The sequence below is a fragment of the Phyllostomus hastatus genome, unplaced genomic scaffold (assembly GCF_019186645.2).
Source record: "Phyllostomus hastatus isolate PE091 unplaced genomic scaffold, TTU_PhHast_1.1 phas_contig_195, whole genome shotgun sequence".
NCBI lineage: Eukaryota > Metazoa > Chordata > Mammalia > Chiroptera > Phyllostomidae > Phyllostomus > Phyllostomus hastatus.
Window position 1 is genome coordinate 4,008,492 of NW_025333706.1, and position 13,355 is coordinate 4,021,846.

The following is a 13,355-nucleotide window of genomic DNA, read 5'->3' on the forward strand; positions in this document are numbered from 1 at the left end:
AAAACTATGAACAGTAAAATGATAACAAACTCAAAACTCTCAACAAGTGAACCTAAAGCAAACACAAAAACAAAAACAAACTAAGCAAATAACTAGAACAGGATCAGAATCACAGAAATGGAGGTCACATGGAGGTTTATCAGAAGGGAGTGGGAGCAGGTTAATGGGGGAAAAGGCACAGCGAGGAAGAAGCATGTATGGTAGGTAGAAAATAGACAGGGGAAGGTTAAGAATAGTATGGGAAATATAGAAGCCAAAGAAATTATATGTATGACCCATGGACATGAACTAAGTGGGGTGGGAATGCAGGTGGGGAGAAGGTGCAGGGTGGAGGGGAATAAAGGAGAAAAAAATGAGACAACTGTAATAGCATAATCAATAAAATATATATATTTAAAATATTTAAAAAATAAATAAAATGAGTCCTAAGGGCTTCATAAGAAATGAACTTGTGACTCTAGAGCAAGCACTGAACAGGATTAGGTTTTAGATGGGGTTTATTTTTTGTAAGAAAGCTAAATTAGGATTTTGAAGAATATGATACAGTGAGAAAGTAAGTCACTTAAGATATTGAATGGTACCAAATTCTTTTTTTTTGCATCTAAGGTGATCACTGGATTTTTCTCCTTTAATCTGTTAACATGATTTGTAACATTTTTTTTTCAATATGGAAACAACCTTTCCTTCATACAATAAAACTCTGTAATGATTTTTGTGTCCATTTGCATTTTCCTGAGATTTTTCATTTCTTTTCTGTAGTAGTGGAAGATATCTGCCATTCTCTTTTACTCTTTCCACCTCCTGGAATTCATCATGCATTACCACCCAAGCACTACATTTCACAGCAGAGAATGCTGAGACCAGAGAAAAGGACTCACTGGCAGACTGTGGAGTTCATGGCATAGCTATTGAAATGGGAAACCTTCCATTTCAAGAAAAGCCACAATCTCCTCCATGAACATAGATGTGCAATTCATAAACAAATCATAAGCAAAATACAAAATATAGTACAGAGAAGATGAAAATATTTGTGATACTAAAGTGAATACATACATTGTTTTGAGGTCCAATGACAATGTATATACTTTCAGTTCAAAAATGAATATAGATACTCTAAATTTCCTCACATGGTATTTTGTTATAAGAATAAAGATGAAAATATTTCATTTGAAAATAATTAATAAAAATATGATTTTTTTAGTTATTCATTTCCTCCTTAGTCCCATGTTGTTATGCTATGCATATTTTAGTGCCCAACATGTAACTTATTGGCTAATTATTGTAAGGTCATTCTTATTATCTCAGGACAGTCAAGTCAAAATTGTGTTGAGCTGTGTGTAGTGCAAAGAATGCAAGTCTCACAGTCAAGAGACTGTGTGATAGGCTTGAACTATACCTGGAAGAGGTATGCCTAGGCCCACAGAATCTCAAGGTTTCTCCATGTTGCTTGAGCCTGTCCAAAATAGTTCCTGCTCTCCAGAAATTGGCTATCTATGAAAAAATCAGATATCACCATAGATGATTCTCCTACCAAGTAAATCCTATAAAGTGGTTTAATAGAAGAGGAATGAGGCATGTGAGAAATTTTGCTTTGCATGATTATGTGAAATTCTCTTAAAGAATATGTTTATGGAACTGGACTTTGAATTATGCTTAAGATGTTATAGAACTATTGGAAAGATTCAGAGAAAAGGAAAGACTTCATTAAAATAGCAAAACAAAGTTGAAATGCATTGCACCTTCAAGAAATGATGAGTACACAGACGTTTTGGGTGAAAAGTGATGCACAAGGAATGTGCTAGTAAGATACACAGACAAAATGCATAGTTCCGTTTTGATTCATTGCTGGTGGGAACTCTGGACCTACTAATGGTGCTCCCTTTTGCTCCAGGTCTCACAGACATACATAGTTTTTGCCGCACTGGAACTATTAAAATATTGAACAGAGGATTTTAAGAGTATTTGGAACCATTTCTCACACTTCATAACTTCCATGTAAGGGTTTTTAAATATAAAGTAAATAAAATAACTTCTCAGTACCCACCATCTTTCTTGATATGCTTCTATGTATTTCTTAATTGGTCCCTACAGCATTTGGTGATATGAGTCAATAAAATAGCAGACTTGAATTTCAGTCCCAGCTCCAGAAAAAGACCTCTGTTTGATGTATTAAGTATAAAATTATTTTATCTGTTGAAGAAGACATTAAACATTACTTTAGTGATTACCAAGAGAGGTAACAATGCATCAAATTATTCTGAGATCAAAAACATGCATAAGTCGAAGGTAAATTTACCAACTTAGTGTAATAAAAACAACTTAACCAGATCTCTTATGGTATAACCAGGATTATCTTTTTATCAAGTAAAAGATATTCTTCTTATATGCTCTAAGTGTGTGTATGTATAATTTTGTAATAATGACAAAATCACCTATCTAAGCACTCCCATGTACCAAAGAGTTTGTAGAGTCAATCATTTGCAACCAGGAAATGATGCCTCCGCTCTTCTAGTGACTTTCTAGATTGGTATGTCCGAAGGAGGAGCCATGCGTGGTAATGGCTCTTTTCTTGCCCACTGAATTCATGCTCCCAGCATTCTCCTAGTAGACCACAGGCACCCCGCCCCCCACTTCCCTTCCTTACAATGAGATTAGAAAAGGCGGATGGGCATGGGGTTCATAAAGGCTTTAAGCAATGTATGCTATGAAATGGAACTCAGGGTCTCTCATGGGAAAGACACACATGCACTATGAGAAGCTGTGCTACTGAGGTTCTGTGAACTTTTTATGTATGCAATGTGAGGTTTATTTGCAAGAACTTAAACTTTATGATGTGAAATATCGGTGTGAGCATACTTGTTGTATATGCTAAAGGATGGTCAAAGAATTTTTAAAAAATCATACAGCCAAATAAAAATTCACTCTTCTGAAGCCACTTTACTTCTACTCCATCCCAGGAATGGAAGTATGTCAGAGAGCAAAGCTGTGACTGAAGCCAACACCAGAGTCCAGGAAAATTCCTAAGACCACAGAGATGCCTGAGGGTCAGCAGCCTGTTCAATTCAGGAAGAAGGCTTTTATAGGCACTATGAGAGTTAGCAACTTTATCTGGAAATCTGGACTGAAAAGAAGGAAGGTAGCCAAAAGAAGGCACCCACATCTGACAACCTAGGATGGGATGCGGAGTTCTCCCAAAGAGGGTGCACAACCTGCAACAGCCCCCAGGGTTCTACTGTGGTGTAACAGTGTGGAGAAGTGTGGGTGATCAGGAGGTTCCTCAGGTACATTGCATCTGCAGTAGCAATACCGGAAAAGGTAAAGCGGGGAAGACTTAGGGTTTTTGTAGTAGGCATACTGGGTGAGCAGTTGGATGGACAGTAGCAAAGATTTGTGTCAGCAAAGTCTGTGAAGGAGACATATTAATGAAAACATATACCCAGAAAACCAGTGTGTCAGAGAACCCCACCAGAACCACACAATTCTTTTTTTTCTTTATTTTAATCATTGTTCAAGTACAGTTTTCTCCCTTTTACTCCCAATCCAGCCGACCCACCCAACCCTCCCCACTTCCCTCCCATTACCACCCTCCCCCTAGTTTTTGTCCATATGTCCTTTAAATTTGTTCCTGTAAACCCTTCCCATTCTCCCCTGAAATTCCCTCTTCTCTCCCCTCTAGTCACTGTCAGCCTGTCCTCTATTTCAGTGTCTTTGTTTATATTCTGCTTGTTTCTTTGTTTTGTTGTTTAGGTTTCTGTTGTTTACCCAGAAAAGGGAGCATAGGTTTTGGGGAGGAACAGGTCTCAAAATAAATCTTTAATTTAAATATGGAGTTAATGTGGCTGGCCAGCTCCCTCTGTTATGCACTTCCTGTTCTCTCACACAGAGCTTACCCACTGACATAGCCATGGCCTGATGGGAGCCTGTCTATGTTAGAAAAACAAAACAAAACAAAACAAAACAGTCTTTCCCTTCCAAGTAGGGAAAAAGTAGTTTTCTCTTCTGTGTTTCTCCTTTGCTTTTACACAGAATGCTTCATTTCTGATACTAGGTCACCAAATATGTGTAATATTTTTCCCACACCAAGCAATTCTCTACAGCACCAGCTGGATGTCCTACAATTTAATTCAATTCGAATACTATCTGCCTGGAGTTAGTCTCAGATCCTACAGGTTGAAGGCTCAATCCTACAAGATTGCTTCTGTCCCACTTCAGACACCAGTGGCAAGTAGAAGGTCTCCAGATTACCCACAACTTCTCTCCACCTTGGCTAAAACCTGAATTTTCCATGATCCCCTCTTTGTGTTCAATTAATTTGCTAGAGAGGCTCATGGAACTCAGAGAAACACATTTATTAAAGTATACAGATGAACAGTCAGGTGAAGACGTGCACATAGGAAGAGGTCTGGGAGGGTCCTGTGAGCAGGAGCATCTGTCCTGTGGAGTTGGTGTGCTCACCCTCCCAGTATGTGGGTGTGTCCACCAACCTGGGAACCTCCAAAACCTCATACTTTGGGGATTTCATCAGGAAGGCATGATTGATCATTAGTGATAATTTCAGCCCTTCTCCATTCTCAGGAGGATGGAGACAGGGCTGAAAGTGTCAAGTTTTCATGGCTTGGTCTTTCAGGTGACCAGCCCCCATCCAGGAGCCCACACAGAGTCACCTGATTAAAAGAAAAGACATTCCTGTCACCCAAGAAATTACATGAGTTTTAGGAGCTCTGTGTCAGGAACTGGTGTCCAAAACAAAATATTAGAACTAAAGATGTTCCCAGTGCTCTTATCACTTAAGAAATTATAAGGAGTTCAGGAGCTCTGTGTCTAGGACCAGGGGTATATATTTTCTAATATCTCGCAGAATAATATTGGAAGGTAATTCCTTGCATACCTAAGCTTGATTTTCTAGGTAAAAATGAGACCCACATTCCAGTCATAAGGTAGCCTGAAAATGAAGCAGAAATCAGGGCCCATCCTGCTCCCTATTGATCCTAGTTGTCCAGACTGGGACCCTCTATGCTCCCTAGGTGCCTATGTTGTCCTGACTAAGGGTTGTCATGCCCCATTGACAATTTCATAAAAGGTGAAGAAACTGCAGACAGATAAAAACAGCAATTGATGCTGAACATGTGCTCTTGAGCTGCACATTCACAATAGTCAGCCAAATAAATTCCCTCTTTCTCCTTTAAGTTGTATAAACATTTATGACCAACAGAGAATATACATTATTTTCAAGCCTATATTGTAGTTATTAAGAAAAATTAACCATGTAGTGATTAAAAAGTACAATCCCTAAGTAATCCCCAGTTCCCGTTGTCCAAAGGGATATTCAGTGATGTCACAAGGGAATTACCTACAGGACTCAAAAGTCTCTCTCTGTAAGGTACAGGCAAAACTGGAGGTTCCAGGTCTGCATCGGGCAGGAGAAGGAAAGCAGAGCATACTTTGAAAAAGTGAATAGGTATAGAATGCACTAGGAATAACAGAAAAGACAGCTTGACTAGACTCAAACTCAAGCCTTAGTGGCTCATTCCCAATGTCCACTCCAAAGATCAGAGCCTGAGCTCCACTAACACATTCCTGGCTTCTGAGAGTAGCACACAGGTTTCTAAGCTCTGGAGAATGGAGAATGTCTATTAGGGGCAAAGTAAGAAAAGACAGGGTCAAGAAAAAAAACAAAAGATTTAAAGAAAATGATAAAATGCTTAATTCTTGGATTTGAAAATACTGAATTGGTCTATCAGAATATGCACATGAGGGGTGTGTGTGTGTGTGTGTGTGTGTGTAGAGCATGTCCTATAAGTCTCCGTGAAGCTTCTTCTAACCTCAGAAGTATAAGTGCTACTAACATAAAACATCATTTGCAGGTTTTGTTTGTGCATTTTTATTTATACATATTTTATAATATATCTTTTATTATACATATTTTGGAGAATTTTAAATAATAAATCATTAATTTAAACTTTTGTGTTAGTCATTCTGAATGAAGATGGCAAAGGTTGATGAAAACAATAACAAATTAAAGAGTCAAAATTTAGTAAGTATAAAATAAAGTTCTACCTTTCCATTCATGAAGATAAAAAAGTATGTGGGCAAAAGAAAGTTGAGATTTGCAACAACATGGATGAATCTGGAGGGCATTATACTAAGGTAAATAAACCAGACAGAAAAAGACAAATGCTGCATATTGTCACTTATATGGGAAATCTAAAATAAAAGTGAACTAATAGAATTAAAAGTGACTGCCAGGGGCTGAGATTGGTGGAAATAGCAGGGAGAAACTGGTAACAGGGTACAATCTTTCAGTTACAAGATAAAGACCTGAGGATCTAATGTATATCATGGTGACTTATGGTATCTGAAATTTTCTGAGAGTAAAACTTAAATGTTCTCACAAAAATAAATGAAAGTGAATATGTGAGGTTAAAAAATGCAGTTGAAGACAGAAGGTATTCTGAGAGTATCAATCCCTGTGAAATGGCTAATATTCCTGAGAGGACTACACTATCAAAAGCTACACAATTGAAAGTGGGTGGATTCAAGCAAAAATCTCCAAGAGATACAGGGACCAGGTAATACCTGGCTTCCAAGTAGAATAAACAGAAAATTGATGAAGGTACACAAGGTCCAAGGAGAGTGGAGGGGTAGAGACTGCGAGGCTAGGTGGGGGGAGGGGTAGCAGTTCATCCTCCTCTATTGCCCCCTCTCTGCCCTCAGAAGCCCTTTGTGACAAGACACACATCTGTGATGTTGGCCTAGGCCTCTGCTCTACAAGCCACGCCCAGTGCTCAGTTGCCTGAAGGCAACTGTGCAATTCAATTGATGGAGAAACCTCTCTTTTCTCTGAAAAGCATTCTTGCTACATGGCAGAGCTCCAGCCCTTCCTTGGTGATTGATATCATCTTCGCTATCTCATGTGGACTGTTGCTCTTCCTCCTATTACTCACCTGCTTGGAGAGTGATCCACCCTTACTACCACCTAGGAAACACAGAAACATCAGGAAGGTAAGGAAGCTTGAGTGCAGACCCAAAAGAGATTATCTGTCTTCTATTCTTATTTCCACTTTTCTGAATCACCTAGAGAGACTTCTGAGATGGGAAACAATAGGATGACCATTCTCATGGAAGAATAGAACATCACCCTTCCAGGAACAAGCCAAGCTGGGCAGGGGTTAGAGCAGACAGAAGGATTTCCATCCAAAGATCTCCAATTTGCTGGTTATGGTGAAGGCTCTAAGGCATAGCCCCAAATGCAGTGAGCAATGGCCAAGCACTGGACACTAAGAGCTGGATTTCTGTGTGGGGACAAGCCCAGAGCTCTGGTTCATCAGCCACCTTCCCATGGCAGGTGTCTCAGCTGAGCCTATCCTCTTTTGAGGCTGATCCAGGGCAGTGAGGAGACCCTGAGAGCCTCTGAGCTGGGGTGGGGCTATGGCCTCAGGAAAACAGACTCCTATCTGAGGGAGCTCAGATGGGTCTGTAGGTCTGAGAAAGTGTGTCTTTCTTGAGCAGAGGAAATGTGACAGAAGAAATCCAAGGTCAGTATCATATAGAAAAACTCTTTTTACATTTTCCAAAGAGGAAAAACCAAAAATAATTTTTATCCACTGCAAAAATAAAAGGGGGAGAACCAGAGAGCCCTATTAGTTAAATGTAGAGAGTCATACTGTGTACAAACACTGTGTGTCTGCAGCTTGTCTAAGGAGAGTTTTGTCTTATCTCTCAGCATTCAGTGGAGCCAAGGTGGAGGAGCAGGAAGAAAAGTGGAGCTTTGAAAGGTGAGCTTCTGCACCTGAGAGTTTGCCTCTATTGGTCTTGTCCCTGAGAGACCAGGGCCTGTTTCCCAAGGATGCCAGTGCAGAGCCTGTCTTTCAGGAAACAGAGCTCTCAGGAGGCTCCTGGGAAGGAGGTCAGATCCCAGACACTTCTTAGAATTTGGTTGGGATGAAGCCTTGAAGTACTGGAAATGGGTGTTTCCCTGGCAGGGGTGTCTCAGAAGGGGCATTTTCCTGTCCTCAACTGTGGGGAAGGGGGCTCCACCCACAGGGCCCCCCTGCCCTGGCTGCCACGATTGAGAATAAGTCTACCAAGACATGATCTGCTTGGGGAGGAAAGGTGGCTGATCTCTCAAAGGAGAAGGGCCAACAGCCTATTCCTCAATGGCCTTTTATTGGGTTCATTTACCCAAGAATACAGGTAAAGCTCATTAATCATTGCCAGGAAGTAAGGATCAAACAATAGATAACAAAGAACTCTGAGGGCCTATTTTAAGTCAGGGTCAGATAGCTAAAGAGCTGTAAAACTTTGAGGAACAAAGTTACTTCTTCCTTTGACCCTTATCAGTTAATTGAGAGCATTCTAAACAAAGCAGATTTCACAGGATTTTACATATTCTTTCTTAGGCCTGATTGCCTGGGGAACCCACCCTTTCCAGCACAGGGCTGCACCACCCTCTGTCATTGTCTCAGGCTTAGGTGGAGCAAGGAAAGTAAGGCAGCCAAGAGATTAGGAGATTTTCTCGAAGACAATGAGGACTCAGGCTTTGTCAAAGCTGAGGGGTGAGGGTCCATCACCCCCTTTTGCTGTAGCCCCCAAAGTCCTTCCTTGGGGGCCTCCCATGTGATCATGCCTGTCTTAGATCATTTCCCCCCTTTGGGGAATCTTACCCATCATTGGCTAACTGACCAAATATTGGGGGCCAGGCAGGGTGAAGGAGAAGGGGCAGAAGTGGCGCCCCTGCCAGGGAGATAAGCTTTTGTGTCCTTGCTGGCTTATGGTCCAAGGTTGTTCCTTCAGCATTAGCCTTGGTGGGGCTTACAGCTTCTGATACCAGACAGGGTGGTTCCTAACACTCAACCGATAGTGTCTGACTGGGAAGTGGTACCTACATGTCCAACTGTGGGCACATTGTTTACCTTCTCTCAGATTCATCTGTGAGGTGCCCCCTTTACTTTCTCCCTGACAGGGAAGTTGTGAGGGTCATAGCAGGTAGTGGATATGGAAGCACTTTGTAAATGACAGAGTGCTGCCTGTCACCAGTCTTGCCATTACTGTCAGGGATCATGTGGTCTTTACTCTGATGCTTGGGCTCCAGAGTCCACACTCCCAGGCATCTCCCCTACAGAGCCATTGCACTCAGCCTCCTGTAAGGCTCCCAGACACTTCTTCACCATGTTACCCCATCTCCTGATTTCCAGCCTGCAGAGATTGCCTGCAAGAAATAGAAGAGGCTCGGTGCCTGATTTCTCTCCTGCAAAGGTAAAGAATCTTCCCCTTTTCTCCTGGGAACTCCTCCTTCCCAAACCTATGATGTGATTCCAGAGCTGCAGGCCACCTTGGACTGCCTGGGTATTGCTGACGGGTAGCCATGGAATGAGGGTGTAGCTATAGCCCTGGGACTAGGGGCAGCAGGAGCACTGGGAGATCAGTATGGGGACCATGGAGAACTTTTGAGCCTTAGGTGCCTAACACCCCACCTCCGGCCTACCCATCAGCTCCTGGCTGCAGCTTATGCCTTCATATTCTGCAGCCACCTGGGGAAGTTCTCAGACAATCAGCATTCTTGTCAAAACCCTCCTGGAGAGTTGTGCAAAGCAGCACCCACTGGAGTCCACCAGCCTTACTGTGTGCCTGTGGAAAATGCTGCTCCTGCCATGTCAGCTTCCCCATCTCTCCTGACCGTGTGTACTCTACCTCTGGCCTCCCCCCTGTCAGCAGAACATCAGGACCAACCTGACTTGATGAAAATCCCTCTGAGTACCATTGTAAAGAGCTCACCTCCAGGTAACTCCTTTTTGGCATCTTCCATCCCAGCCATTTCAGGCCTTGGCTGCTCAAGCTATCCCATGAAGTTCTTGTCCTGGTGGTGGGTGACTACCAAGGCCTTATTCTTCCCCACCTCATCACAGCATGAGTCTCAGCAAGAGCACCTGTCCCATCACCCATCTGAGGCCTTATTCTGGGGAGACCCCACAGACAAACAGATAGAGACTGGTAGCCCCTCATTTATCAACCCTGATATCCAGAAGCTGCTGGAGATAGTGATCACCAAGAAGGCAGAACTGAAAGTGTGGAAGGAGAGAGAAAGGGATGTGTCATTGTCAAAACAAAAGGGCTTAGACAACCACCTAAAGTCTTTGGGGAATATATGGACATCACTGGGTGCTAAGCAGGACTCCGCAACCCCCCAACCCTTCTGGAGCATGAAGGACATAAAAGAGCAGGTGCCCAGTCCTCAGCAGTTCTCACATCACCAGCTCTTGGAGGACCATCGACAGCAGAAATGCAGCCAGCTCTTCTGGGGTCTCCCCTCCTTACACAGTGAGTCTCTGGTGGCTACTGCCTGGGTTGCTAGGAGTTCTTACCCACAGCCTCTTTCATTTTTATTCAATGGCATGTGTAACCACTGTCCAGCTCCAATTCAACCTTCAACCTCTTCAGGGCTTTCACGGGCTGCACTTTTGTCTCTCTCTGGGGCCCAACCACAACCTTTGGCTGGAAACTTGCCCCAGTCCCAGACCCCACCTCTGGCTCAAATCCAGTCCCAGACTCATCTCATACGCTCCCACTCAATCCAACCACCTTCTTCTCTGATCCAGATGAGCACTTCTGGGGTATCTTGCCCTACATCCCAGAATAAGGAACAATATTTCATCCCACCTGACATTCAATATCTGGAATTCAAAAGGGAGCGAGCTTTACTTTCTCTGACCAAAAGATCTCAGGAAGTCTTTAGCCAACCTACACCCAACCTTCCCCAGAACAGTAGGGCCTCCCATGGCCACAGAAGAGTTTCTATTCCTCACAAGGACTTTATCAGCAAAAGTCTCCAGAAGCAGCATCTTCAAAAGAGGCTCACCACAAAAAAACAGCATGGTGGCCTGCACTTCAGGGTCCAGGTATCTCTGGAAATGATGCAGGCTCAGAGCCAATTCCCAGGAATGTGTCATGCACAAGACAAGAAGTGGCCCTTCCAGGACTCACAGAAGATGGAGTCTAGGTACCATAGAAGGTCCCATAGGAAGGACCAACGAGGAAAGGACTTTTGCAGAGATCTATGGCAATGTATGAGGAGGATCCCAGAAGTTCTCTCTAGAGACTCGAACACCATCATAGTGAAGGTTCTGAAAGTAAATTCTAAGAAGAAATCAGAAGGGAACTTGAAGCCACAAAAGAGTGGTGTAGGAACTTGCTTATACACAGGCCCAGAAAAGAAACACATAGAAAACATCTTAAAAGCACATTTGGATAGGAAGTTAGAACAGATTGTCAAAGGTTTGATCCCTGCGAGTGTGGGTCGATCTGGGCTTGCTGCCAACCATGTTTTTCTCAAGTGCCACACTCACATGGAAACCAGAAATCAAGTATCCTTGAAGGGTCAGGAATATTACCTAAACACCTCCTGTGAGCTTTCCTTCCTCAGTCCACTCACTCAACAGGTGCTGGAAGCACATATGATAAGGTTTCACGAAAGACATAGGTGGGGCCAGCCCCACCAGGCCTTTGAGCCCACAAATCTAAAGCTACACGAGACACAGTATTTGCCCCTTCCACAAGCCTGCTCCCCCACTTCATCTGTCTATGTATTTGGGGTCCACTTGGAAGACAAGTACACCAAGGTCTTGGGAAAACCTCCTCTGCCCTTTTTAGGAGAAAAGGTGATAACAAAAAAGTCATTGCTCACTCCACTAGGTCCCCTTTCCACTACCTCACCTGTGTCTAAGGAAATTCAGAAGACCCTGGAAGAGATGCCCTCTGGTGATGGCCATGGGCTGTCAGAGACCCCTCTGAATAGTCAGGAAGGCAGGCCACCTCCTCATTCCCTCACACTCAGCCTCATGGGAAAAATATGGCAAATTGGGACTGTCACGGGCATTGAAAAAAGAAGCCTGATACCAAATCCAAGTTCAGCAGTAGCCAGAAATGAGCCAAGAGAGGGGAGAAGGGCAATAGTGGAGATGAACTTAGGGTCCCAATCTTCAAGGGCTGAAGAGGCCAGGGAGACATTGGAGGCTGAGGAGACCCCTGCTCGGAAAGTCACTGTGGGACCCAGTGTACTGGCCAATTCCCAAACCACTAATATGGGTATGAGGAGATCAGAGTCTCTAGTGCCTGATAAAAGTTCCTCACTACCTACAAAGTCAGTGGCCCAAGATCTACAAGAGCCAAGCCTTAAAAAAAACATTGCTAATAAGTTTGAGCTTCAAGGAAAGGTAGAGTCAGAGAACCAGCTTCAAGCCCTTGCTGCCAGCTTACTCCTTCAAGACTGTCACACTGATGTCATCTTTCAAGACAATACAACTGGCATGTGTCTCCAAGACAGTGCCACCAATGTGCTCCTCCAAGACTTTCACAATGATGTACTTCTCGCTGCAGACATTATGGCTTCTCATGGGTCACTTAGGGAAAATACAAGTGGGGACATGCTGGTTGCACAGGTGCCATATGACCTCATATTGAGTGAACAGAGCAGCCAGGGGCAGCAAGAGCCCGGGATACCAAAACTTAAGGACCCATTTCTAAGCCAAAGCAAAATGTTTCTCCCCATTGATGGGAGGGAGAATGATAGGAGACCCAACCAAAGAGAACAAAATGAAGGGTTGGAAGAACCAAGGAATTCACAAGCCAGTAGGATGAGCAACCCTCCCCAGGTCAGGGGGATGGGAGACACCCTCGGGAGTAAATACTTCCAACTCCTGCCAGAGAAAACACAGGTTTTTCTGGAAAACCACTTCAGAAAAAGGCACTCTCCACAGTATCTTAACCCCAATAAAAAGGGCAAAGGATCAGAAGAACCTCTTCGAAAAGGCCAACCTGTCTTAACCATTTCCCAGAACCAAGAACCAGTTAAAAGCAGACCAGTTCTGGACAATGCACCTGTTGAAGCTCAGGTGATAGTGAGAGCAGTTGGACAAATCCTGGTGGAGAAATTAGGACTTCACCAAGGACTTCATGCCAAGGAGTTAAATCAACACAAACAACAACTTCAGGCCCCAGTAGGTGAGTGTTCCTGCTACCTCAAGTTTCTCTCCTCTTCAAAGCAAAGAAGAGTGAGGAAAGATAGATATGGCCTACAGTCACCAAGCTACCCCCAAGGGCCACAACTGCTCTAATAAGAGTGGGTAGACCAGAGACAGGGATGGCAAATTGGCCTTTCCACCCAGGGAACCAGCATCCCCAAGGTTCATCCTATTACAAAGTTTATTGTTTCACAAAATATACAATTTTTTTCTCATGAGAGTTGGTGGCCTCTGTCTGTGTACTCCAGGTAGAAGAGAAGGGATTTGGGTTCACTGTCCCAAGAGCCTTCTTTGGCTCCCAGAAGGAATGGTGCCATGGAGGGAGGTTTACCGCAGTGA

At 43.5% G+C, this 13,355-nt stretch overlaps 1 protein-coding gene across 1 annotated transcript; it reads left to right on the plus strand.

Moving 5' to 3' along the window:
• The first annotated feature begins 2,271 nt into the window (after nucleotides 1–2,271).
• On the plus strand, nucleotides 2,272–13,109 carry LOC123815555 (spermatogenesis-associated protein 31E1-like). Its single transcript, XM_045833851.1, has 5 exons — nucleotides 2,272–2,286; nucleotides 6,757–7,002; nucleotides 7,724–7,775; nucleotides 9,195–9,255; nucleotides 9,458–13,109. Exons 1-5 carry the CDS (start codon nucleotides 2,272–2,274, stop codon nucleotides 13,107–13,109), a joined length of 4,026 nt encoding a protein of 1,341 aa, XP_045689807.1.
• Nucleotides 13,110–13,355: the final 246 nt, after the last annotated feature.

What these genes read in the sequence shown, in the direction of transcription:
- LOC123815555 (XM_045833851.1), top strand. An exon ending in AACACAGAAACATCAGGAAG is followed by an intron (nt 7,003 to 7,723) that starts GTAAGGAAGCTT and finishes CTTATCTCTCAG; the next exon opens with CATTCAGTGGAGCCAAGGTG. An exon ending in GAAAAGTGGAGCTTTGAAAG is followed by an intron (nt 7,776 to 9,194) that starts GTGAGCTTCTGC and finishes CCTGATTTCCAG; the next exon opens with CCTGCAGAGATTGCCTGCAA.